Source organism: Heterocephalus glaber, unplaced genomic scaffold (genome assembly GCF_053883595.1).
Source record: "Heterocephalus glaber isolate CG9 unplaced genomic scaffold, H.glaber_assembly_v1.0 deba00001781, whole genome shotgun sequence".
NCBI classification, from domain to species: Eukaryota; Metazoa; Chordata; class Mammalia; order Rodentia; family Bathyergidae; genus Heterocephalus; species Heterocephalus glaber.
This window is the reverse complement of record NW_028258467.1, coordinates 1,320,106-1,346,919: the sequence shown is the minus strand read 5'-3', so window position 1 is coordinate 1,346,919 and position 26,814 is coordinate 1,320,106. Positions and strand designations below refer to the sequence as shown.

Below are 26,814 nucleotides of genomic sequence, written 5' to 3'. Positions count from 1 at the left end.
CACCTTCAAAATGACAACGTCCTTACCCTGAGGCCCAGTCCCGAGCTGAGGGGCAGGACGTTTCCTGAATGTGGTCCTTAACATGTATACATGGTTCGAGCACGTCAGCATGCTGGTCATCATGCTCAACTGCGTGACCCTCGGCATGTTCCGGCCCTGTGAGGACGTCGCCTGCCGCTCTGAGCGCTGTAGCATCTTGGAGGTGGGGGGGCGGGCGGGGGGGACACACGCAGGGGGCAGGACCTAGCTCTAGTTGGGGCCTCAGGTAGGGCAGGCCTCCAGGGTAGGGCTGGGTGGATCTCTGGTGGGTGGGGCCTTGAGTAGAGTGGGGATTTTCTCCTGGCCTGATCTGTGCCCCCCCACCACCTGTCCTCCACTAGGCCTTTGATGACTTCATCTTCGCCTTCTTTGCTGTGGAGATGGTTATTAAGATGGTGGCCCTCGGGCTCTTTGGTCAGAAATGCTACCTGGGTGATACCTGGAACAGGCTGGACTTCTTCATTGTCATGGCAGGGTATGGTGGGGTGCCTGGCTGCACTCAGGAGAGCCCCCTTGGCACCACCCCCAGTCCCCTCAGGGAGGGAAAGAGGAGGCACAAATCTGGGACATGGCTGAGCAGGTGCGCAGCTTGGCCTTTGGTGGGTAGGAGGGTGGGAGAAAGGTATGTGCTTGGTCTCCAAGTATAGTACATGACAGAAGAGAGATGGATACCCTGTGGGTCAGTATGCAGGGGGCCCTGAGGTGCCAGCTCTTTGGGGGCATGGCCCCTCCTGCAGCTCCTCCCCTGAGCTTCCTCTTCCCCAGCATGATGGAGTACTCCCTGGACGGGCACAATGTGAGCCTCTCGGCCATCCGTACCGTGCGCGTGCTGCGGCCACTCCGTGCCATCAACCGCGTGCCTAGTAAGTGTCCACCGTCCTTGGTAAGCTAGATGTCTATTCTTTGGAGTTTTGTGAGAGACCCTGGGCCCAGGACTGGGGTGAGGGGGTGACAGCTTCAGGTTCCTCTGCCCAGCTCAGGCCCTGGCACAAGGAAAGAAGGGGGAGAGGAAGTCACGTGCTGCTGGCTGGCCTGGGTCCTGGAGGACTTGCCTCCTTTCTGGGGAAATCTAAGCTGAGGTGTGATGGAAAGTCAAAGTGTAAAGGGCCCAGTGCAGAGTGACAGGAATCACTCTGAATCTCAGGTTCCTCCTCAAAACAGCATCTGGGGCAAGGTTGGGAGCTGAACAGGTTGCAGGTGGCATCACTGACTGGCAATTCCAGCATGGCCTGTGGGTGGTAGAGACACTTATGTGGGAATGGCTTAGCTGTCCTGGGGGTTCTCCAAAACCTCCCCCTCCCAGAGGGGCAGGAGAACAAGGAGATCTCTGTCCCAGAACAGAACCCAGCCAGAGGAGAGGACACTGGTGTGGTGGCCCAGTAGAACACACCAGCATAGCACCTGGTCCTTGTGACAGAGCCCTGCCCAGGCAGCCACACCTGCAGGGAAAACTCCAAGCCTCTGCTAACAGCTGTAAAGAGGGCCAAGGGAGACCTGCTGCACCTGTTCATGCCACAGGGAGGGGAGTTCAGGAATCGTGGCTGTGTGTCTGGATATCACCTGTGTGGACACTGCCTTTTCACCTGTATCTGGGAATAGTTTAGGGTTTCTCTTCAGAGTACTCAGTGTTAGGGTTGGGATGCCAAGCCTCAAGGTAGTGCAGAAATGTGCACCCCTGTACAGGCATAGCTCTTTGGGCCCACATGTGGTATGCTCATGCCCTTTGGCCACATGACCTGCGTCCTGGTAGCCTTGCTACACAAGCTTGTCCACAGCTCCCCCAGTTGTCAGCTACACCTAGGCCAGATGCCTGCCTTCCACCTTCCTCCCCGGCTCTAATCTGAAAGGGTCAGTTTGGGCTCAAGTGCTATATGACCTCAGGCAAGTTACTGAACCCCTCAGAGGCCCAGTTTCCTGCTCTAACCATGGACAACAGTGGTACTCCCAGGATGGCAGTGAAGGGATGCACATGTAACTCTTGGTACTTTCTGGCACCCTCAGCATGTTTAGTCTCATCAGCAGAGCTGATAGCCCTTCCATGTGCTCCCGCCCATGAGAGCAGTGAGGTGACAGATTAAATGCATGTGGTCCTGTCCCAAACAGGGGACTTCACCAGGCTGGGCCCTGGCCCCCATGAGGAGCCCCAGGATAGTTAAGGGCTGCATTCTCCTGTCTATTGGTTCTACTCTGACCCCTGGAACTATGAGCTTGGAACCAGTTGCTATCTGGCTGGGATGGAGCTTGCTTATTGCCCATCTCCTGTGATTTTTTCTCTCTCTGTGTGTCTGAGACTTCAGTGTCCCCTCTAGCTTGGACTCCCCCGTGACCTGTGGGCCCAGTCTGCCATCACCACCCTCAGGGACCCCAAGAGACCTTGGTATCCCCTTGTTCCTGGCCCTTTAGCCCAGACTCTGCCTGCAACATTAGCCCGGTCCTGCTTGGGTTCTGTTGACTGAAGCTTTATCCTGCCTGAAGCCTAGGGATAGGCAGGCCCAGGACAGAGCCAGAGGCACTTGGCCATGGCCAACTTGCTTCCTGAATTTGCTCAAGTGCACACAGCCCACTGCACAGTGCACAGGCTTCAAAACTGCCTCAAGAAGCCACAGCCTGCCCTTACGTCCTCTCAGCATGGAACTATGGTTCTTCTCAGTGTGGTTCCCACTGGGACTGAGACAGAAAGCCTCATTCCTACTTTAGAGCCCCACTTGTTGGGTTCCTTGAGGCTGCTGTTCTCCTTGGGGCCTCAGACAGTTTGGAGCCACTGGTCTCCCAGCAGGTCACCCAAGGACCTGGGATGCTGTGTGGTCAGGCCTACCCCCCCGTTTTGTACCTCTCACTCCTCGAGAAGGAGTAGGGACTTCCCTGCCTTCACTCACTGCACCCCTCTAGGTGCAGCTCTGACCCAGGAGCATCACTCAGGCCTGCACATCAGGCTGGGGAGCATGGTGCAGCTAACCAGAAGACTCACCTGACCCCTGTCAGCATGCTGACTGCCTCTCCTGCCTCCACAGGTATGCGGATCCTGGTTACCCTGCTGCTGGACACGCTGCCCATGCTCGGGAATGTCCTTCTGCTCTGCTTCTTTGTCTTCTTCATCTTCGGCATTGTGGGTGTGCAGCTCTGGGCCGGCCTGCTGAGGAACCGCTGCTTCCTGGATAGCGCTTTTGTCAGGTGTGCAGGCCCTACCCCTTTGTGAGGCTTCTCCCCTTTTGCAGGCTACACCCCAGTCTCCTCCCTTTAGGACACCACTTACCAGGTTCCTTCATGCCACACTCATTATGTGAGGCTTCTCCCACTCTGCAGAGTCTTTCTGCCAGGTGACTGCAGTCCATAATGGGAACTGGGTTCTAGTTCACTTTTCCTCCCTGGGTCTCCTCCTCTATTTCTGTGTCTCTCTCTTCTCCTTGCACGTGTCTGTTCTTATGGACTCCAGCATCAGGTTCTGACTCCACAGGACACACTAGGCTGGCCGCCCTACTCATCTACCTTCTCTTGGTACCCAGCTCCAGGGATGCCCAGCCCTGCCCTGCTGGACCCCAGAGGTCTTGGGTGGGTCCAGGTGCATGACCAGAGGGCTTTCTCACGCTTCTGTGTTGGGGTACTCAGCCCTGCTCGGGACAAAGCTATAGCAGTGGGGCATACCTGGAGCCTGTGTACAGCAGCAGGATGGTCCCCAGGAGCATGGGAGGATGGAGATGTGGGTGCAAGGCTAGATACTTTGGGACAGGCTTTGGGGGAGCTGAGGTAGAGGCTGCCACTCCCCAGGGCAGCTTGATCCATGTGTTGCTACTACTTTAACACCAGGAGTCTATAGTCCTGGAAGCCTGCCTTAGAGCAGAAGCTGGAGCTTGTCCTACTGCCTTCCTCCCAAGGAATAGTGGACCACAGATACCCACTTCCTGTCTGTCCTTGCTCCCTTGCAGCTCTCAGGGTGGGCAACCTGGCATGCACATTGCATTCCTACTTCCTGCTACAGGGAGGGGCTTTTATCCCTTTCATCCTGGACCCATGCGGCCTGGAGCTGGTGGCCTGCCGGGGTTACCCTGGAAGGTGACTGCAGTGTTACTAGGTACCCACCTCTACCAGGCCCTACAGATGACCCATGCTGCCAGTGCCCAGCACACAGAGACTTACAGCCTGGCTGCCTGCTGAGGTGGCATCTGATTTTTGGGTTCATGGAACTCAGGGCTTTGGGGGACCTTGTGGAGGGAGGGTGGGTTGGTGGGGTCTGAAAGGGGGTGCTGGGAGGGGGCTCCAGTGGACCTGAAGCTGTAGAGATCCCCTGGCCCACTCACCAGGCCCTGCTGGCTCAGGAGTGGGGCTGTCAGGGAAGAGGGCAGGAACAATAGGATGATGTCAGGGCAGGTCCAGGGCTCCTAGGGTTGAAGGAGCTGGGTGAGTCTGCTTTGTGGTTATCCCCCGTGGGCTCTTTACCCACATCATCCTGTTTTGTCTGCCAGTCCCTAGCGGTCAGGGCCCAGGGGAGGAACAGCAGGGGGTTCCACCAGGGTGGTCACTTTCCAAAAGCCAGCGTGCCAGTGCAGGATCAGGCCTGTAGGCCCTGGACAGGCAAAGCTGGGCAGAGAAAGAGGAGTGTATGTGGCCTCACCCGAGCCTCAGTCTTGGCATTCCAGGAACAACAACCTGACCTTCCTGAGGCCATACTACCAGCCAGAGGAGGGTGAGGAGAACCCCTTCATCTGCTCCTCACGCCGTGACAATGGCATGCAGAAGTGCTCGCATATCCCTAGCCGCCGCGAGCTGCGTGTGCAGTGTACGCTAGGCTGGGAGGCGTATGGGCAGCCACCAGCTGAGGCTGCAGGTGCTGGCCGCAACGGCTGCATCAACTGGAACCAGTACTATAATGTCTGCCGCTCAGGGGACTCCAACCCCCACAATGGCGCTATCAGCTTTGACAACATTGGCTATGCCTGGATTGCCATCTTCCAGGTAGGCACCAAGCCACAGGGTCCCTGTCACAGTGGGGCACTGAGGGCATGGGACAGGCTCCCTTGAGAGAGCCATTATCCTAGAGGACATGGCATCTGCTTCTGTCCTGAAGTCACTGCCTCCCTCACTGCAGGTGATCACACTGGAGGGCTGGGTAGACATCATGTACTACGTCATGGACGCCCACTCGTTTTATAACTTCATCTACTTCATCCTGCTCATCATTGTGAGTGTGGACTAGGCGGGCAGGCATTCAGCTCCAGAAATACAGTGTGTAATGGGAGAGGATGGGACTACTGTGTGAGGGTCCCTGTGCTTGCCTGGGCAGAGGCTGCAGGGACTCAGGGCTACCCAGGCTGGGGTGATCAGGGGCTTCTGTCCAGCCTATAGTGGATGGGCAGGGAAGATGGAAGCTGCAGGGTTGGGAGAAACTGAGGTGGAAGAAGCCCGTTTTCCAAGCCCCCAGTGTGGCTCTTATGTTCTTTCCTATGACTCTGGTGCCCAAGCAGGGACAGGTCAGTTTATCAGGAAGCAAGCAGAGCTTTGCCAGCCCCTGAGTGCATGGGAGCCACCTGTAGGGACTCAGCAGGGAGAGAGACAGATGGACACCATGTGTGTTCTCAGCAAACAGGAGGGATGCATGGAGGGGAGTTGATGGCAGCCCCAGCTGAGGATACCAGCCCTCAGGATTGGGGAGAGCAGTGGGGTATCATGTCTGGATGGACCTGAAAAGGTGGGCAAGGTGACCTTGGGGGAGGTACTGGGTTATTCCCCGTCCCACAAGCGAGTACAAAGTATCTGCTCTATGTCCCATGGGGGGCATTCCCACCATAGTATCATGGCTGGATCCTAGCCCTCAGAATGCAGCTGAGGGCTCAGCATGGAGCCAGGCTGATGGTCACGCCCACTCTGCCACAGGTGGGCTCCTTCTTCATGATCAACCTGTGCCTGGTAGTGATCGCCACTCAGTTCTCAGAGACCAAGCAGCGGGAGAACCAGCTGATGCGTGAGCAGCGTGCCCGCTACCTGTCCAATGACAGCACACTGGCCAGCTTCTCGGAACCAGGCAGTTGCTACGAGGAGCTGCTCAAGTACATGGGCCATGTCTTCCGCAAGATCAAGCGCCGTAGCCTTCGGCTCTATGCCCGTTGGCAGAGCCGCTGGCATAAGAAGGCAGACCCCAGTGCCACCCTCCATGGCCAGGGTCCCGGGCAGCGGCAGGCAGGCAGGCGTGCAGCCTCTGTGCACCATCTGGTGTACCACCATCACCACCACCACCACCACCACTACCACTTCAGCCATGGTGGGCCTCGCAGGCCCAATCCTGACCCTAGTGACACCAGGCTGGTCCGGGCTGGTGTGCCTCTCTGCCCACCCTCCCCGGGCCAGGGGCCACCCAACTCTGAGTCTGTGCATAGTATCTATCATGCTGACTGCCATGTGGAGGGGCCACAGGAGAGGGCACGGTTAGCTCATGCTGCAGCCACAGCCACAGCAAACCTCAAGCTAGCCTCGGGATTGGGCACCATGAACTACCCCACCATCCTGCCCTCAAGCAAAGGCAGCCCCAGCCCCAGGCCCAAGGGGAAGCGGAATGCTGGAACCTTGGGGGCCACAGGGCACAGCCCCCTGAGCCTGGGCAGCCCTGACCCCTGTGAGAAGATCCAGCATGCAGTTGGGGAACACGGTGAGGACTCTGGCCCCACCCTTCAGAGGAGGAAGAGGGAGGTAGGGCAGGGTAAGGCTCTGGGTGTCACCTCTGCCCCAACTCTGTGACCATCAGAAGGGAAGGCAGGCCCTGCCTCTACCCACCCTCCCTGCACAGTGAACCCAGGCAGCCAACAGCCCAATGCAGGAGAGTGTGACCAGGAAGATAGCACTCTCGGTCCGGTGAAGACAGTCTATCAAGGTCCCTGGCCCACTTCCCTTGACTCTGCCTGGCCAGAGAAGGACCATGTGCCCATGTTCTTGTCCCAACCATGGCCCCGAAGACTTGCAGAGCCCTTAGTGACCACAAGGGCTGTCCTCTTTTGAAGTGTGGAAGCTAAGGTTGGGGTGGTATAGGAGAGGAAGTCAGGATCAGAGAGTCCCTGAGGGTCAGGAAAGTGCTGCCAGCCCAGTGCAGTGGGGTCCTTTCCACTCAGAATCGGCCCTTTTGGGACAGGGAATAGAGGGGAAACCCCAGGATACCCCGGTGGTCAGCTTCTGTGCTCACTTGGAGGCCCTGCTGGGTCCTGTGGAGGATGGGGGAGGTGCCCACTGTGGTGGGGATGTGCCAAGTCTACTTGTACCAGTGGTGGAGGGCTTGGGAGTGCCAGGATACTCTGGACACACATGCCTCCAGCCTGCACTGCCCGTGAGAGGGATCTCAGAGCCTGCAACACGGCATGCTGTTGGTGTGAAGCAGGGGCTCCAGAGTTTCAGCAGGTTCTCTGGGAACGATAGCTGTGGGGCTGTGCTGGGCGAATTTGTTTCCTGCAGCTGCCCACCAGCAGCCTGTTTTCATGTTTTTTATGTTTTCATGGATGGTGCAACCTCAGGGCAAGCTTCTCTGCCCTTTTAGTGTCCACACTCAGTGTGACAGGAGTGCCACTGTGAGTGATGGATGTATGTATCCACACACACGGGACATGTATAAGGATGTACATGTGCCCAGATGTGAGAGACAGTGTATAGATATGTACAAGTGCGCAAGACTGCTTAAGTGTGTGTGCTCAGATGTGTGAGACTGTGCACAAGTGTCCATGTGCATGCCTGGGGTGGGGGACAAAGCATGGCTGCACATAGCTCTGTGACAATGCACAAGTGTGCATGTTTGCTGTGGTACGTGAGATGTGCGCAGATGTATACACAAGTATATATGCACAAGTATGAGGTGCACACGTGTGTCTCTGGGTGTGTGATTGTGCAGGTGCACATGCATGTACCCAGGTATATGAGACAGTACACTGGTGGGCATATGTGTGTGTGACGGTACATAGGTATACAAGTATGTTCCCAGTTGTGTGAGAGTCCGCAGGTTCACACATGTACCCAGGTGTGTGCTGGCAGATGTGTCTTTCAGCTTAGAACAATAGGAAATGACCCTCAGTCCTGGAGGGAGGAAGCCCAAAGCCAGGTTGTTGCAGGGTCAGTTTCTTCTGGAGGCTCAGGGAAGGACCCATCTTCCCCCCAGCTCCTGGTGGCCATCACTCTTCTCTCTGTATGGCTTTCCCCCTTCCTGAAGGATACCCATTCGGTCAAGGCCCTCTCTGCTCTGGGGTGACATCACCCTAACTCATGGCCTTTGCAAAGGATCCATTTCTGCATGAGGTCCCGCTTATAAGCTCTGGGCTTGGGGCATGAATAGGTCTTTCTTTGGGACAAGACACCCTCATCTGTGTGGGTGTGGGTTTCTGGGCACTCTAGGTATAGTGTCACTGTGCAACTCTGACCCATCTGTGCCCTCCTGCAGGCCTGGGCCGGACCCCCAGTCACCTGTCAGGCCTGAATGTGCCCTGCTCCCTGCCTAGCCCCCCTGCGGGTACACTCACCTGTGCACTGAAGAGCTGCCCGTACTGTGCCAGCGCCTTGGAGGACCCCGAGTTTGAGTTCAGCGGCTCAGAGAGTGGGGACTCAGATGCCCACGGGGTCTATGAATTCACGCAGGATGTGCGGCATGGTGACTGCCGGGACTCCGTTCGGCCATCCCCCACAGTGGATGTACCAAGCCAGGGCAGTGTGCGGAGACCACAGGGGCAGGCAGCCTCTGGCGAGCCAGGTGGGCTGGGCCGCCTCTGGGCCTCCTTCAGCAGCAAGCTGCGCCGCATTGTGGATAGCAAGTACTTCAACCGTGGCATCATGGTGGCCATCCTCGTCAACACACTGAGCATGGGTGTCGAGTTCCACGAGCAGGTGGGGCCTGTTGGGGACTGCAGGACCTGCACACCAGGCCCTGTTCACCCCTGGGGCCAGAGCCTTGCCAATGGAAGGAGTAGCCAGGTCCAGCAGCTGCTCAGAGGTTCTTTTTCTGCTTTGAGACTCTGATGCACCCTCGCAGCCCACCCTGGACTCCTAGTGCAGTGCATCACTCTTGTCCTCAAGCCCTGTGCCTGTGGGGCTGGTGGGAAGGGGGGTGTTTCTGGAGCCCTCTGTCCCTTGGGCCCTTGATGAAGCTAGACCTGTTGCAGGTCAGAGTCCACAAGATGTGGGAGCCATGGTCAGGGCCCCCTGACCACCCTTCTTCCCACCTACAGCCAGATGAGCTGACCAACGCGCTAGAGATCAGCAACATCGTGTTCACCAGCATGTTTGCCCTGGAAATGCTATTGAAGCTGCTGGCCTGCGGCCCACTGGGCTACATCCAGAACCCCTATAACATCTTCGATGGCATCATTGTGATCATCAGGTGGGTTCCATCCCTGGCTAGCCAGAGGGCCTGAGATTTGGGAACATTAGTGATGTCATTGTTCGGGTGGGCCAACAGAAGGGGGGAAGGGGCCCTGGTGTCCTCATCCCTCTTGCGGGCATAGTAGGGTATGCACAGGTCATCCACACCCCAGCCAGGTGTTTCTGGAATGCCACTCTGTGCAGGAACAGAACAGGTGGTCAGCAGCCTTCCAGCCTCGAGGCCCAGCCATTTAGGGGCCAGTCCTTTGAGAGGCCAGCTTGGAGGCTGAGTCATGCTGGGCCCTGGGGGCATGTGCCTCACAAAACCAACTCAAAATAGATGGAAGAATTTGAGGGTGACCGCTTCCCCAGAGGAACAGCCTTACAAGGGGAAGTCTTGCACCCAGCAGGGAGGGGGTTGAGTACAAGCAGATGAGATAGAGCTGTGCACGTCAGGACCTGAGAGTCCCTCAGTGAAGAAGCTCTGGTCTGACCAGAGCTAGGGTTCCAGGGGGCTGGGAAGCCACCAGTGGCCAGTAAAACTGGAGATGTTGCTACAGCCCCTTGGGCATCTTGATGCAGATGAACCTGCTCCAAACTACAGCTTGTAGCAGGCGCTACTGTCACTCCAAGGCTGGCAGTCCTGCCTCCAAGAAGAGGAGGGTGGGGTCAAGGGTTGGCCTGCCCTAACCTTTGCCCCGACACTGACCTGCAGTGTCTGGGAGATCGTGGGGCAGGCGGATGGTGGGCTGTCAGTGCTGCGCACCTTCCGGCTTCTGCGGGTGCTGAAGCTGGTGCGGTTTCTGCCGGCCCTGAGGCGGCAGCTTGTGGTGCTCATGAAGACCATGGACAATGTGGCCACCTTCTGCATGCTGCTCATGCTGTTCATCTTCATCTTCAGGTGAGTGCCAGCCATGCAGCGGATATGGGGTTAGGTGGGCAGCAGAGTGGTGCCTGCCCTGACATGAGCCCTCGGGAGGAGGACCTCCCCGCCTGGCCCTGAGTGCAACATCCACAGAAACTGTCATTACTCCCCTGCTCAGGCACAGTCAGTGAGCCCTCCCTGTATACTAAGACTGGGGCATGGGCGGCCAGACTAGCTGTGTTCTCCTGGGGCCCCCAGAGAGATGAGATGAGGGCTGAGAATGAGCCAGGCTTCTGGTGGGGTGCACAGTCCAGGCAGGGGGCGGTCTCTGCCCCAGACAGCTTGACATCCAGGTCTTGGCCACTTCCTGGAGCCAGAGTGGCCATCCTGCTTCCAACCTTCATCTTCTCACTTACAGAATAGACAGCTCAGCCCTGGGGTAGGGGGGCACTAGGCACCACCCAGGGGGCCCCTCCAGCTCAGCTGCCTGCCCTGCCCTAGTATCCTGGGTATGCATCTCTTCGGCTGCAAGTTCAGCCTGAAGACAGACACAGGGGACACCATACCTGACAGGAAGAATTTTGACTCCCTGCTGTGGGCCATCGTCACCGTGTTCCAGGTACCACAGGGCTAGAGCCCTGAGCAGCGGGGACAGTAGGGACGGTGAACCCCATCCCCAGGGAGGTTGTGGGTGTCCTTGGGCCCTGAGCTGCCTCAGTGCGAGAACACCCCCCAGATCCTAACGCAGGAGGACTGGAACGTGGTTCTGTACAACGGCATGGCCTCTACCTCCTCCTGGGCTGCCCTCTACTTCGTGGCCCTGATGACCTTCGGGAATTATGTTCTCTTCAACCTGCTGGTGGCCATCCTGGTGGAGGGCTTTCAGGCAGAGGTGAGGATGGGGAAGGGTGGGAGCCTGGGCAGGCTGGGCCCTCTGCTTTCATACCATGCTGGCCCTGGTAGTAACTGCCGTCCTGTGCCGGGCACACGTGGTCATGCCACAGGGACTCACCTCTACCTTGTGCTTTGTGGGTGCAGGGTGACGCCAACAGGTCAGACACAGACGAAGACAAGACATCCACCCGCTTTCAGGAGGATTTTGACAAGCTGAGAGACCTACAAGCCACAGGTGTGTGTGTGCAAAGTGGGTGGGCCTGGCTGGGGGACCCTTGAGGATCAAGTTCCCATTCCTGAGACCCCAGAGGCTCATGGGACTCCTCTTAGCAGAGATGAAGATGTACTCACTGGCGATGACACCCAACGGGCATCTAGAAGGCCGGGGCAGCCTACCCCCTCCGCTCATCATGCACACGGCTGCCACACCTATGCCCACCCCCCGAAGCTCACCACATTTGGATGCAGCCCACGGCCTCCTGGACTCACGGCGTAGCAGCAGTGGCTCCGTGGACCCCCAGTTGGGGGACCAGAAGTCTCTGGTAGGGACTGTCTTCTGCCCAGCCCTGAAGCAAGTGAGCATCCTGTGCAGACCAGGAAAGGTCCTGTGCTCTGTGGATGGGCTTGGGCCATCACTCATGGTAGCCAAATATGAGACAAGATAATAGCTGGCCCAGCACAGCACATCAGAGGGTAAAGCAGGAAAAGACCAGCAAAAACCTGTACAAACGGCCTGTGAGACAGGATGACACTGGAGTGGAGGGCCCATGGATTCCACCTATAAGTACAGCAGCTCAGGTCTGTTGAAAATACATTCTAAGGACACTGCCTCCATGGATGCTGCTGAATCTGGCTGCTGAGACCCCTAGGAAGGGCCTAGGGAGAAAGAGTCAGAGGGTGGCCAACTATACAAGCTGAGGAGCAGCAGGGAGCAGATACACAGCACAGAGGGTTAGGGGAGGTGCATACAAAGGACACAGGGAGCCCCTAGGGGCCAAGCCACTGAGCATATTTCATCACAGCCAGTGCCAGGTTCCCCAAGAGGTGGGCAGAGACAGGCTAGCGGAGAGCAAAATTTGGCTGCTGCTGGACTCAGTAGTCAAAGATAGTCACAACAGAGGATCTAAGCAGAGACCCTTGGGAAAGAGTCCTGGGTGGGTCCGATTTTATGCCTTGAGACAGCAGCCAAATTCCTTCTTTATGTGTCCAGAGATGACTGGTAGGAGATTGGGCAGCACCTGGTCCTTGCTAGATGCATCCATGGCACCCACAGAGAAGTACCCAGCATTGTCAGGTGTCATCTGAAAATACAACCTAAACCTAGACATTGTGTCCTGTAGGGTACTTGCAAGGTGATGGCCACACATGGGAGTACCCTGTGAACACCAGCCATGGCTGCTGACAGGGACATGTGAGAAAGGCCTCTCTATCCCAGAAGTGGTGGTCTGGGGTGTCCAAGGCCTGTACTGGCCTGTTCACATACCCTCACTCCCCAGGCCAGCCTGCGCAGCTCACCCTGTACCCACTGGGGCCCCAACAGTGCCTGGAGCAGCCGGCGCTCAAGCTGGAACAGCCTTGGCCGTGCACCCAGCCTCAAGCGCCGCAGCCATTGTGGGGAACGTGAGTCACTGCTGTCCGGAGAGGGCAAAGGCAGCACAGATGATGAGGCTGAGGACGGCAGGCCAGGCATGGTGACCTGTCCACTGCAACGTGCTGAATCCCTGGACCACCGCAACACTCTGGACCTGCGACCCCCACAGCTGGCCACCCTCCTGCCTACCAAGCTCCATGACTGCCCTGGGCAGACAGTGGCCCTGCCCAGCGAGTTCTTTCTGCGCATCGACAGCCATAGGGAGGAGGCAGCTGACCTTGAAGATGATGTGGAGGATGTGAGTGGCTGGGCACCGTGGGGCTGGTCAGACCAACCATTCTGATTCCTGTGGTTCCCCGAAGCACACCTTAGGTAGGGACTTGGGCATCACTGATGGCACTTGAAGGGCCAGGAGCAGACTGGCCAGGGAGGGAATCTAGTGTCAGCTGTTGTGGGTCCATGTCCCCTGCCCTGGTGGTCAGCCACTAGGCAGGAGGCGCCTGGTAGGAGAGGCCCCTAAGAGCATCCCCATAGCCTCGTGGACATCTAGCATGGTCGCCCATCACGTGGGTGGGGAGGGCAAGCTTAGGAGGCAGAGATGGTGAGGATGCGGGTGTACTGCCCTGAGAAGGGCATGCAGACTCTGAGGACCTGTCTTCCCCCCAGAGCTGCTGCTTCCGCCTACACAAGGTGCTGGAGCCCTACACGCCCCAGTGGTGCCGAAATCGAGAGTCCTGGGCCCTGTATCTCTTCTCCCCACAGAACAGGTGAGGCATGCCCCCGCCCAGTTGGCCTAGCTTTGCCCTCCCTCCCACGGGTAGCCACAGGGGCCCAGTGAGGCAGCAGCTCGGCCAGAGCTGTCCTGGGACTCCACCGAGGTGTGCTGACTCAGCCGCCTCCCCAGGCTGCGCACCTTCTGCCAGAAGGTCATTGCACACAAGATGTTTGACCACGTGGTCCTCCTCTTCATCTTCCTCAACTGCATCACCATAGCCCTAGAGCGGCCGGACATCGACCCCAGCAGCACTGTGAGTTTCTGGGGCAGCTGGCCAGGTGGGGAGCAGGTGATGTGGGTGCAGCCTTCCCACCAGCTTCTCCCTACAGGAGCGAGCCTTCCTCAGTGTTTCCAACTACATCTTCACAGCCATCTTCGTGGCCGAGATGATGGTGAAGGTACCAAGGTGTCCCTGTTAACCTCTCTTCTGGGATCTCTATCCTGCCTCATTGCCCCTGGTGCCCCTGACCCTGGACTCTTCCTGCCAAGCCATGCACATGGGCACCTTCTCTTTAGGTGGTGGCCCTGGGCCTGTTGTGGGGAGACTGTGCATACCTGCAGAGCAGCTGGAACGTGCTGGATGGGCTGCTGGTCCTGGTATCCCTAGTTGACATCATAGTGGCCATGGCCTCAGCTGGTGGAGCCAAGATTCTAGGCATCTTGCGCGTGCTGCGCCTGCTTCGGACCCTGCGGCCTCTGAGGTGGGTGGAACAGAGAGGAACCCTGTAGGGTCCAGAGAAAACCTTCAGCACAGTCCCTGTCTGCCACTCATTTGGTTCCACGTTGGGGTCCATGTTTTTCTTGAGTGGACCCAGCAGCACATCCTCTCTGCCGGCTCCAGGGTCATCAGCCGGGCTCCAGGCCTCAAGCTGGTGGTGGAGACTCTGATATCATCTCTCAGGCCCATTGGGAACATCGTCCTCATTTGCTGTGCCTTCTTCATCATCTTTGGCATCCTGGGAGTGCAGGTGGGCAGGGTTAGCAGGACTGGGAGAGCTGGCTGGGCCTGGAGGTAGGGCAGGGCAGGGTGCCTCAGCCTGGGCCCTGGGTGACAGCCTTGCCCTACCAGCTCTTTAAGGGAAAGTTCTACTTCTGTGAGGGCACCGACACCAGGAATATCTCCACCAAGGCCGAGTGCCGGGCTGCCCACTACCGCTGGGTGCGACGCAAATATAACTTTGACAACCTGGGACAGGTGGGCAGGACACCCATGGGGGCAGGCAGGTGGCGGGGGGGGGGCTTCTGGGCAGGGCGGTGACGCCAGCCCTACCGGTGACGTGTGCCCACCTCACAGGCATTGATGTCCCTATTCGTGCTGTCATCCAAGGATGGCTGGGTGAACATCATGTATGACGGGCTAGATGCTGTGGGGATTGACCAGCAGGTGCGTGGCTGGGGACCTGCCATGGATCACCATGAACAAGGTCCCGTGTACCTGGGGTTGGGGTGGGTCACCTCAGAGAGCACTCCTGGAGGCTGTATCTAGCCTGAGCACTTGGGTGAGGTGCACTGTGAGCCACGCCTGGAGGAGGTCCCAAGTAGGCAAATAAGCAGCCAGTGGCTGGACACCCACCACCTTGTGTGCTGCAGCCTGTGCAGAACCACAACCCCTGGATGCTGCTGTACTTCATCTCCTTCCTGCTCATCGTCAGCTTCTTTGTGCTCAATATGTTTGTGGGTGTCGTGGTTGAGAACTTCCACAAGTGCCGGCAGCACCAGGAGGCTGAAGAGGCACGGAGACGGGAGGAGAAGCGGCTGCGGAGGCTGGAGAGGAAGCGCAGGAGTAAGGCGCCCAAGGTGGCGGTGGTGGGTCGGTACCTGTGCGCACTGCGTGGTGGCGCCATGCTGGGCCTGTAGTCCCTCCCTGAATGGCTCTGCACAGGCACCTTGCATGGACCAGCCTCAAAGAGGGCCAAGCAGGAGGGGCAGCAGGGGCCTAAGAGGTAGATGGGGCATCTCAGATGCTTCCTGCCTGCCAGGTTCGGGTTCTGCCTGTCCTTTGTGGAGCTAGAGCAGGCTGTGGCTTAGGGGCAGGGGGCTTCCCGAACAGGCCTGAGACTCCCTCTGCCTCTCACTGTGGCCACTCAGATGTCTCCTTGTCTTTCCAGGCACCTTCCCCAGCCCAGGTACCTGCCACCCGCATGCCCCGCACACACGCTCAGCCCGCTTCTGCCAGCCACTGCATGGGGAGGGGCGTGCCACCAGGGATGCTGGGGTCCACCACAGGGTGGGCACAGTGCTGGGGTGACGGGCACCAGCGGGGGTGGTGGGATGAAGGGCTGAGGCTGCCTGCTGGTGTCAGTACTACCAACATCGCTCCTGTGTGTCCCTCTGCGGTCTGCATGTGTGCACGCTCGGGACAGGGGCAGGGACGGGGATGAGCCACCTTCTTCCTGCTGGCTGTGGCTGCTCTGTCTTCTGCACTGGCCACTGGCTCCTTTGGCTGCCCAAGCTGAGCCAAGCTGTAGTGAAGCATGCTGGACCGAGGAGCATGAGGGTCCAGGGTGGAGGGTCATTTCTCATTGGCACTGGCTCTAACTGGTCCTGGGCCTTCAGCCCCTGAGTGCCTGGTTCTGTGTCCTGCCCTAGAGATGGGCAGTACACGTCATCCTCTGCAGACCTCCCTAGTGGACACTGGGGGCCGCTGCAGGCAGGGTTTAGTGCAGAGAAACCTAGAGGAGGGGTGCACACAGTGAGGGGTCTCTCTAGGAAGGCGCCTATCTTACTCTCCTGTTTTGACATCAGCCTTGGATGGGCTAGAAGTTGTGGCTCATACCTTCATCTCTGTTCACCTGGGGTCTGCAGGGCCCAAATGAGTGAGAGAAGAGGGCCATTCTGCCCAGTCTTGTGTCTCTGGGGTACCAGCACAGCATGAACGCAGGCCAAGCCCTCCTGCTGCCCACCTCAAGCCCCAGGAGGGTAGAGTCTGGGTGGGGTCCCAAGGGGATAGATACAGGGAGGCTATAGAAGCTTATATGTCCCTTCTGGGGCCGCCCAGGCCCATAGTCTGGGAAGTTGACCTGCCTCAGGCACCCTGGCATTTTCTGGCCCATAGGCTCACGGGGAACTTCATCTTACCTAGAGTGGGGTCTCTTCCCAAAAGAAACCCTTGCTTTAAGCACACATGAGCTCCTGGGCTCCAGCCAAGCCCTCCCTGAGCTATCCCACCCTTAGCCTCCTGGGAGGAGATGGAGACATCGGGGTGCCACCAGAGCACTAACCCACCTTCTCCCCACAGAGGCCCAGCGCCGACCCTACTATGCTGACTACTCTCACACACGTCGCTCCATCCATGCACTGTGCACCAGCCACTACCTGGACCTGTTCATCACCTTTATCATCGGCCTCAATGTCATCACCATGTCTGTGGAACACTACAACCAGCCCAAGGTGCTGTTGGCCAGAAAGGGGCACTGGAGGGCTGTGCCAGCATGGTGGTCCCATTGATCCCTCACTGGGATGGGGGTATGGAGGCATGGCTCCATCATTCGAACCTTTTTAGATGGGTGGGAACTCCAGTGACCTCGACCTGGGGCGGGCAGTGGTTTCCCCTCCAGCACCGGGAACATTGGCTCTAATGTCCACAGTGAAACAGGCCTGGAGTAGCCATAGTCCCTTTCAACCCACTAAGTCTGCATCTCCATCCTTCAGTTAGTCTCCTTTCATAGAGGAAGACTAAGGCCATAGCAGAGCAGAGCTTTTCACTAGGAATATGCTTAACCTTAAAAAATGTCACTCTCGGGCTGAGGATTTAGCTCGGTGGTTCCGCTGCCTGCCTCGAAACCGCAAGGTCCCAAGTTCGATCCATGGTACCAAAAAAAAGAATAAAAAGATGTCACTCTGTACAAAGCCAGGAATAGTAGGTCTACTGGGGCCTCTGCCCAGGCTGGAGACAGACCAGGAGCCTGGGTTCCTCCTGTTCTTGAACGTTCCCTCAGCAGCTGCCAGGGTCACAGGGTGACGCCTCCTAGGCCCTGCACTGGCTGGACAGTAAGTGCTCAGTGGCAAGCCTCACAAGGCTCCCTGGTCAGCAGGGCAGGAGGGGCTGCAGTGACCAGGCAACTGCTGGGCTATGGATCTGGGAGGTGAACCTTTGCACAGGTTCACTCCAGCATGGGCTGTGTGTGCCCAGCTAGAGACTGGGACCTGGCTGCCAACACCCAGGGAGACACCTGCCAGCCTAGGCCACTGCTGTGTGACTACAGGAAGCCATATGGGGAGGTGACAGGCATGAGGAGGGAGGGGTAGCCTCGCCCAGACCCTACCACCAGCCTTCCCCTCTGCCCTTAGTCACTGGACGAGGCTCTCAAGTACTGCAACTATGTGTTCACCGTCGTCTTTGTCTTTGAGGCCGCACTAAAGCTGGTGGCCTTTGGGTTCCGGAGATTCTTCAAGGACAGGTATGGGTGAGCCCCCTGGCAACGAAGGAGGAGGCTCCTGCTCCACCTCCCAGGTGGGCTGTAGGTGGGGCCGAGGTAGTGGCCATGCTGAGGTGTCCTCCTGCCGGCCAGGTGGAACCAGCTGGACCTGGCCATTGTCCTGCTGTCTATCATGGGCATCGCACTAGAGGAGATCGAGATGAACGCTGCACTGCCCATCAACCCCACCATCATCCGTATCATGCGTGTGCTCCGCATTGCCCGCGGTAGGTGGGCCTCATACCCGCACCCTGGGGACCCCTAGGCCAGTGATGGTAAACCTTTTAGAGCTTTCAGTGTTAACAAATAGCCCACTGTGGTGCACATGCTGTAGCTTCACCATCACTGCCTTTGGCTGTTGGCAGAACCCACTGGTGGCCTCTTGAGTCGCAGGCCCAGCAGGACAGATGGCAGATAGACCTGAGCACTCTGCCCCAGGCCTGATGTTCATCCTTACCTATGTCTGAGACCTCTGCAGCTGGGGCTGAGTCGGGGGCTCCTAGAGTCTAGGCAGGAAGTGAGGGGATGGGCTGTTCATTGTCCCTGGACAATCAGGGATCAGCCAGGCCTGCTAACACTCAGTTCCTGGCCCTAGTGCTGAAGCTGCTCAAGATGGCCACGGGCATGCGGGCCCTGCTGGACACCGTGGTGCAAGCCCTGCCCCAGGTAGGTCAGGGCCCAGGTACCGCCCAAAGGTGGGCACCACGTGTCCTCAAGGATAAGGCCGCAGGAAAGGCCTGGCTCATGTCCCTTCTTCCCTCGTGTGCCTGGCCCTACAGCCGAGGTCATGGCCCATGTGTGCCTCAGCTGAACTAGAAGAGGTGGATAGGCCACCTGCCTTGGCCCCAGCCTCTGGGGAAGAACAGTGACCATGGCCTGCCCCAGCTGTATGCTTCTGGAGGCAAGGGGCCCCAGAAAGGGGGTCAAGGCAGAGGCCATCGGGCCGAGGCAGGCCTGCCTGTGACAGTGCAGAGAACTGTGGCCTTGGCGTTGGTGGGGCTCACGTCCTCACTTCTGTGCCCTTGGCCCCACGATGGTCTTTTCTGGCCTCAAGTGAAAGACTCTTATTGTCGGGCTCAGTGCCCCTGCAGCCTCTTGCCACTGCCCAACCTGCAGGCCATCCACCTTGTCACTCTGCACTCTGCCCTTCAGCTGATGGTCCTCTGGTCACCTTCCCAACAACCCACTTATCCCCCCCTTTCTAGCAACCTCCCCATTGCCACAGCTTATCCACACACCCACCCACTGGCCCTCAGTTCCTATCATCCGTACCTACCTTCAGCAGCATTTTGAGTCCCGCCTGAGTGACACTCCCAAGTACTGCTCAGAGTTTCACTGGACTCAGCTATTCCTGGGGATGGGAACAAGGAGGGCTGGGGGATGGGCAGGTTTGGGGGCAGCAGGCAGGGTCCCTGGATGGTCTTCCTGTCCACTGAGCACCTGCAGGGGTTCCCCATCCTGGGATCTGAGGTGAGGTCAGCCTGCACAGGGTGGGCTCAGGAATAGCACACCCCAGGCCTTGGGAACAGCACCTGCTAGACAGAGGTGGTGTGGCCACAGGGGCAGTGGCTCAGAGGCAGGATCAGGAGGGGGCGTGGGGAACCATGAGGCCCAGAGGCGGGCAGGGAAGGGAGGGCACTGGACACTGGCCAAGGACAGGGAGCTCCAGGGGACACAAGAGGCTGCAAAGCTGGAACGGTCTGAGCCCATCTCTGGCCCTCACCTAACCTCTCTGGGCAGTGAGTGCCGGACCTGTGCCATGGGCTGGATGGCGACCAGGCTGACCCCTTTCTGCTTCTTTCTCATGTAGGTAGGGAACCTTGGTCTTCTTTTCATGCTCCTGTTTTTTATCTATGCTGCCCTGGGAGTGGAGCTGTTCGGGAGGCTTGGTGAGTACAGCACACAAACGTGGAACTGGCGAAGTATGACTGCTGTGCTCAGCCATGAGCACACAGGCCTGTGCCCTGGACAGCTCAGCACACTGGCCCAGACCTGGGCAGGCCACCAGCCTCTTGGGCTGCCCCCACCCATCCAGCCTCGGTCAGCCTTCTTGGAGGCCAGTGCACACACAGGCCTGTGACACAGACACGCCTGCACACAAACCCATGCCCCAGACAGGCAGGCAAGGCCACACTCAGACCAGGCAAGGGTTCACTCACAAACAGTCACACGCACACATGCTCACACACACTAAATGCTTACGTCATACATGCTTGCCTCATCCTGATCCTCACGTGGTCCCCAGGAGACAAGTGCCACCAGTGTTTTTCTTTATTTTTGGTTTTTACTATTATTCATATATATATTTTTTACGGTACTGGGCATTGAACCCAGAGCTTCCACACTGTGTTACATTCCCAGATTGTTGTTGTTGTTGTTGGTTTTGGTGGCAGTGTCTCACTAAGTCACTAAGTTGCTGAGACATGACCAAAACTTGCAGTCCTTCTGCCTCAGCCTCCCAAAGTGCTGGGCTTGAGGGCCTGGACCACTACACCCAGCTCCCTGTCCTTCTAGATTATCATGTGAGACACTGCCCATTCTGGGCTGGAGTAGGTGGGGACCTCCACAGGCAGCCCAGTCCCTGCTGGCCCCTTGCCAGCTACTAAGTCAACCTGGGCCTGTGGGCCCCGGCTGGTAGGTGGCCACACTGGCTGTCAGCCTGGTACCTGCCCGTGCAGGGGAGCTCAGTCCAGGCTTCGACTCAGGCACAGATGTCCCCCCTCCTCCCCGGGACCCTAGGTTCCCCCAGCTGGGTTTGATGATCCTGGACCAGGCCCAGCAGCCAGGGGGTCCTGTTAGTGCGCAGAAGCCAGGGCATACTGACCATCCACAGCTGTGAACCAAGAGGCCAGGCCCGTGCGGGCGGGTGAGGTGTAGGCAGTGGTGTCAGCTGCAAATGAGTGGGGGCGGAGTGGCTGACGGCCTCCCGCCGCCCTGGCAGAGTGCAGCGAGGATAGTCCCTGCGAGGGCCTGAGCCGACACGCCACCTTCTCCAACTTCGGCATGGCCTTCCTCACGCTCTTCCGGGTGTCCACCGGTGACAACTGGAACGGGATCATGAAGGTACCGGTGGGGCTCGCGGTGGCGGACAGGTGGCGAGGGCAGCCAGAGTGTAACCCTGCCACCTGCCGGCCCAGGACACACTGCGCGAGTGCGCCCGGGAGGACAAGCACTGCCTCAGCTACCTGCCGGCACTCTCACCCATCTACTTCGTCACCTTTGTGCTGGTGGCCCAGTTTGTGCTGGTCAACGTTGTGGTGGCTGTACTCATGAAGCACCTGGAGGAGAGCAACAAGGAGGCCCGTGAGGATGCCGAGATGGATGCAGAGGCTGAGTTGGAGCTGGCACAGGGGCCCCCAGCACACCCCCTGCCCGGGGTGCAGGTGAGCCCAGTGAAGAGGAGGGTTGGGGTGTAAATAGGGGTGGCCTTAGGCTGATGGGCATGGCCTCCCTAACCCCAGGACAGCCCAGGCTGTGGGCCAGATGCCCCAAACCTCCTGGTTGTGCGCAAGGTGTCAGTGTCCAGGATGCTGTCGCTGCCCAGTGACAGCTACATGTTCAGGCCCGTGGCACCTGCTGCAGCTCCCCACCCACTGCAGGAAGTGGAGATGCAGACCTACTCAGCTGCCCCCTCAGGTATGGGCCCCGGCATGGGTGCAGGACCAGGCAAGGGGAGGAATGGGAGACTGAGGGCAGATGAGTAGCGGGGCAGACAGGGACCTCTCAGGAGGGCGGATGGGAGTTGGGCTGGGCAGGCTGCACTAGGCATGGGTAGGGTGATGGGAGACAGGGTGGTGGGTCACTCAGTTCGGACACATCCTTACACCAGGCCAAGCCACCTCCGCTCACTCTCCACCCCCGGAGCCCTGTGCCTCCCTCCAGGTCCCACCAGCAACATCTTCCCCAGCCAGGGGCAGTGACCCGCAGTGTGCTTCACCCCCCCGGGGTGCATCCCACTCCCCCAGCCTCGGCCGGCTGCTGTGCAGACAGGTAGGGGACTCTTGCCCCTTGGGCCTGGGAACTCTGTGGCTTTCTTCCATCCCCTTGAAGGAGGCACAGCCTGGGCCATGTCCTGGGGACTCAGGGTTTCCTGGCTGCTACTAGGTGGTCTCAGAGGATCAGGGCCACCATGATGCCCAGCCTGTGACAGCAGACCTGGCCACAGGGACCTGGGTCCTTGTCTGTTTCAGGCAGCAGTCTCCATTAATGGCTGCAGTATAGCAGGCACGGGCTTGTCCCTTGGGCTTCATGGGTTGGGAGGCCCCATCTCTGGCCTCCCCAGGTCCCAGGTAGGGAGGGGTCCCTGGCACTGGCTGCTGGCTGGAATCCCTCCTCATTGTAACCCTGGGGCCTTTCAGGAGGCTGTGCATGCTGAGTCACTGGAAGGGCAGGTTGGGGACAGCGGCCCGGATTCCACAGGTCCTGTAGAGAAGACCCCAGTGAGGAAGGCATCCCTGGGGGACTCCCTGCAGTCTCCACCCCGTTCCCCAAGGCCTGCCAGTGTTCGAACCCGCAAACACACTTTTGGACAGCGCTGCATCTCCAGCCGGCTCCTGGCCCCTGGCGGAGATGAGGCTGAAGCCGCGGATCCAGCAGATGAGGAGGTCAGGCACATCACCAGCTCTGTCCACTCATGGCCTGCTGCTGAGGCTCACAACCCCGAGACCTCCCCTGCAGCCCGAGGGGTAGCAGGCAGCGGGCGGGACCTGCACAGGCTCTGCAGTGTGGACGCCCAGGGCTTCCTGGACATGCCAGGTCGGGCAGACACACAAAGGTGGCCCTCAGTGGAGCTGGGTGGTGGTGATGGCCACCTGGAGCCTGGGGAAGTAAAGGCCCGGGTTCCGGAGCTCGAGCCAGCCCTGGGGGCACGCAGAAAGAAGAAGATGAGCCCCCCTTGCATCTCTGTGGACCCCCCTGCAGAGGAAGAGGGCTCTGCACGGCCCCCAGTGGCAGAGGGCAGCAGTACTCTCCGGCGTAGAACCCCATCCTGTGAGGCTGCACCCCACAGGGACTGCCCGGAGCCCAGTGAGAGCACTGGAGGGGACTCTGCTGCCAAGGGGGATCGGTGGGGCCAGGTCCCCTGCCGGGCAGAGCACCTAACAGTCCCCAGCTTTGCCTTCGAGCCACTGAACATGGGCGGCCCTAGTGGGAGCCCCTTCTTGGACAGCAGTCAGAGTGTAACCCCAGAGCCCAGAGTTTCTTTCTCAGGGGCTACGGTGCCTCTGGATCCCCATGAAACAGAGCCTTCTGTGCCCTCTGTGGACCCTTCAGAGAGGGGGCGGGGACTCTACCTCATGGTTCCCCAGACCCCACTGAAGAAATTGGGCTCCCCCACCACCACCCCTGCCCCAAGTGACAGCGCAGATGAGTCCGTGTAGCTCAGGGCACACAGGGCTTTAGCACGGGGTTAGGGACACCCTGTAGGGCAGTGGCCCCAGACAGGCCAAGAGTGGGCCCTGGCTCAGACCCCACGGTGGGTAGAGGAGCCAGGGAGGACAGCCCAGCAGAGGCAAGTGGGCACATTCTGTGCACCATGTTGTGGAAGTCATGGCCCATGACCTCTGTCCGTTCACTGGGTCAGTTCAGGTCTGAGTTTTCCTGAGTTTTGCCGCTGCCACCATCTGCGGCCGTGTAAGGCCTATCAGCAGGCCTGTGACAAGACGCTGTGTCCATAGGAAAGGGAACCACAGCACTGTCCCCACACTCCACTGTTACAGGGAGCACACGCTTGAGCCTCAGGCCCTCAGCAACAGGCTCGGTCCCTGAGGCTACCACAGCCAGTGTCACCTCTGCTCACAGTCTGAGTCTCCATACATCACCTTCCACACTCCCCCTCCCATGCCACCCCTTTACATCAGCTTGGGTGTTCCAGGCACATCCTGTGACTCTGGGAAGGCCACCTCACCAGGGCCTTTTGACCTGTGCAATAACACGCCCCGGCCCCATTCTGATGGCGCCTCTGATCTGTGCAGCCCCTGTGGCCTGGAGGTTGAGTTGACGTCCCTCTGTTCTGTTTTGTTCCCTTGTCTTATAAATTCAGGTTACGTGTTGCAATAATCTGATCAGAAAACTCACCTTCTTAAGGAAAAGGGGAGGGAAGGGGCAAAGCAGAATAAATATTAACTTATTTAAGAAATGCACTTTGGTTCCACCTCAGAATCAAGTGTCCGAGGTCGGGCGGGATTGGGAGCTAAGCCAGGGCCTGTACAACTAGCTGTTGGCCACCAAGATGCCCAAGACCAGCAGCCACAGGAGGCCAACCAGAAAGAGGCCGCCAGAAGGGAAAGCCTCCACCCCCTTCTCTGGCATGTGGTGATGGAGCCACTCAAATAGTGCCGGGACGCGGTGTAGACCCCAGGCCCTTCAGGGCAGCCACAGCCCTTTTCCCAGCTGACCACACCAGCTTTATAGCCAGGTCTCCATCCCTCTGGCAGACCAGAGGCCCTCTGGAGTCATTCTGTAGGCAGAAAAGGGTGAGAACAGGCCACTAAGGAGTCAGGAGGCCTCACCCGTACCCGATGGATGTCCCAAGTCCTGTCCACACTGCAGTTCCTGTTGAATAGCATTGTCTAGGCTGGAGTAGGCCTTCTGCAGGTCCACCATGGAGATTTCTGACTCCTGCAGGTTGTATGGGGGTCACAGAGGCTCCAGGGGAGGTATAGGCTCATGGGATGTCAGGGCTCCTGCCCCTGCACTGCTGGGAATAAGGATGGGCCATGTCTCTCACTCAGGTACAGACTCTGTACCAAGGTTACGTGGTCACTGGCCCACCTTGGCCCTGGTGTGAACAGATGTGTAGTGGGCTCTGAGGTGGGGGAGCCGTGGGGTTAGGTGATGGTTCCTCTCCGAGTGTCACTTCCTCCATCCCCACAGACAGGGTGATGGAAGGGTCCCTCACCCCTCCTGTGTGTAGCTCCAGCCTGTCATCCAGCGCTGCATCCCAAGGTGGAAGTCAGCCAAAGCCTCTGTGAGGCAGACAGGTAGGACCTATCTGGAGAGGGCCACCCGGATGCACAAGGACGATGTCCCAGCTAGATCCCGGAGGTCCTGGGGAGTTGGGGTATAGGTTGACCCACATCGTGGTAAAGAAGTTGGAGATGTGGCTATTAGCAGCTCTTCCAAGTAGACCTGATAGTTGGATTAATTCAGGGAATTGGAGGACAGGGCATGGGCATGGGGTCTTCTCCACCAAACGGCCAGCTGCAGAGGCAAGAGAACATCGAGAGCCTACCTTGGCCAGGTTCCAACTGTCCCTCCTCACCCACTGAGGTCTAACCCTGGGCTCCAGCTGTGCTGCAAGACTGTGGTGGCACCTTGGATCCCTGCTGCTCCTGACAGGAAGGTGTCAAGCATGATGGAGGCCAGTGACTCTTCTGAGCCCTAGAGGGGCTGATCGCGGGGGAGATTGCAGGTTTCACCAGTGGGGAGCGGGGAGCTGCCTGGCCCAAGAGATATGCAAAGATGCACAGAAGCAGTCTCATGTCTTGGATCACCAGCCAGTTTAGCAGATATGTTCTCTGAGCTCTGTAGCTGTGCACTGCCACATCAAGTGGACAGATGGTAATGTAGTTCTCCCTCTTTACTAAAGAGGAAACTTAAGTTTCCCTGGCAGCAATGAGCATCCACAGGGTGCTCCATATACGTGCACCTTCCGCAGGCAGGGGCTGGCCTACCACAACCACAAGCTAGCCAGGGCAGTATGATCCCCTGCATCCAAAACCTGGGGCTGGCCACACCCTGAGCCAAGAGGGGAGGTGGCGGGGGTCCTCAGCCTGCTTCCCACCCACTGCCCTTTTTCTGGAAGCCTCCCTCACCACCCCTCCTACCTTGGGGATCTTCTGTCTGTTGGGAGCTCCCCAGAAAGATTGTGTATGCAGAAAATGATAGCCCAGAAGTAAGAAACACCCCAGCTCCTCAGCCTTGGTTTCTAATGTAGCAGGACCCTGGGAGATGGGGGCCAGGGAAAGAGCTCAGAGAGTCAGGTACCACAAAGACCCGAGGCTAGGAGGTTGGGAGTAGCTACTGGATAGGAATGGGGCTTCCTTTTGGGTTGAGAATAGAGGCTATGTCAACAACATTGCAAAGGAGCTAGATGCCGCCCCAGTGAGCACTTTATTATGGTTAATTTTCTTATGTTAATTTCACCTCAATAAAAAATATTTTTAAAGCCACAGAGTTCAGTTTAAACTGGTGAGATCTAGGTTCCCTTGCGCTCACACAAAATGACAGCAATAGTTAAAATCCGTGCAACTATGTTAAATGAGAAACTGAATCCACACTGATAGAGAAATAGGTGGGGAGGGGTCTTCTCACCCCAGAATGCCAGCTGCTACCCAAGAAGGGACAAGACCTTGGCTTGGTGACAGCAATAGTATTGATTCAGGCAAGAGCCATCGGTGATGGTAACAAGGAGACCGTGAGGTTATTTGTGTGGCCTCAAAATATTTTGTGAAAGACAAATTAATTGAGAAAGGAAGAGGTGGTGGCATTCTGGGGGCCCAGCCTGTACCCTCAGCCAGGATTCCTGAATAGTTTCCTGTGATGAGCCAATGATCTCCCTGGGCCGCCAGGTGACCCCCTGAATGGACAGTGTCCCTTCAGATACTCCTGCCAGGCCCCACTCCTTTTGTGGGGCACACCTGGCTGCAGAGCCCCATGAGAAAGACCTGAGAGATGGAGACAGGTTCACAGGGTGAGAGCAAATGCCCAGGGACAGACCTCCAGCCCCAAAGGTCTGAGTGATGCCCAGGGTGGGCTCCAGGGTGACCCTAAGATGGATCCCCTGTCTTAAGTATCTGAAGCCAGTATCTAGGCAGACAGGTGGGGCTGCCAGCCACCAGCCCAGGTCCAGAGCAGCCATTGACAATAAACAGTAGCTGGGCCAGGGATTTAGCTCAGTGGTTTCACCGCCTGC

At 58.3% G+C, this 26,814-nt stretch overlaps 1 protein-coding gene across 6 annotated transcripts; it reads left to right on the top strand.

The window, feature by feature from the left end:
• Nucleotides 1–26,071, top strand: Cacna1h (calcium voltage-gated channel subunit alpha1 H). Of its 6 annotated transcripts, none has more exons than XM_087203026.1 (34): nt 1–202; nt 381–514; nt 805–902; nt 3,051–3,210; nt 4,674–4,989; nt 5,123–5,215; nt 5,908–6,676; nt 8,444–8,883; nt 9,225–9,376; nt 10,073–10,258; nt 10,724–10,841; nt 10,959–11,114; nt 11,261–11,351; nt 11,447–11,658; nt 12,613–13,005; nt 13,374–13,474; nt 13,612–13,735; nt 13,812–13,880; nt 13,999–14,183; nt 14,324–14,450; nt 14,552–14,677; nt 14,777–14,866; nt 15,073–15,265; nt 15,591–15,608; nt 16,721–16,872; nt 17,773–17,882; nt 17,994–18,127; nt 18,496–18,570; nt 19,715–19,789; nt 20,842–20,963; nt 21,038–21,283; nt 21,362–21,536; nt 21,808–21,890; nt 22,259–26,071. In XM_087203026.1, the coding sequence occupies exons 1-34, from the start codon at nt 83–85 to the stop codon at nt 23,276–23,278; spliced, it is 6,663 nt and encodes a 2,220-aa protein (XP_087059152.1). In that variant the 5' UTR covers nt 1–82; the 3' UTR covers nt 23,279–26,071. The 6 variants fall into 6 exon arrangements, with proteins under 6 accessions (XP_087059152.1, XP_087059149.1, XP_012924354.2 ...); XM_087203023.1 differs by having other exon boundaries at nt 3–202; nt 21,730–21,890; XM_013068900.3 differs by having other exon boundaries at nt 4–202; nt 11,450–11,658; nt 18,496–18,566; nt 19,711–19,789; nt 21,730–21,890.
• Nucleotides 26,072–26,814: the final 743 nt, after the last annotated feature.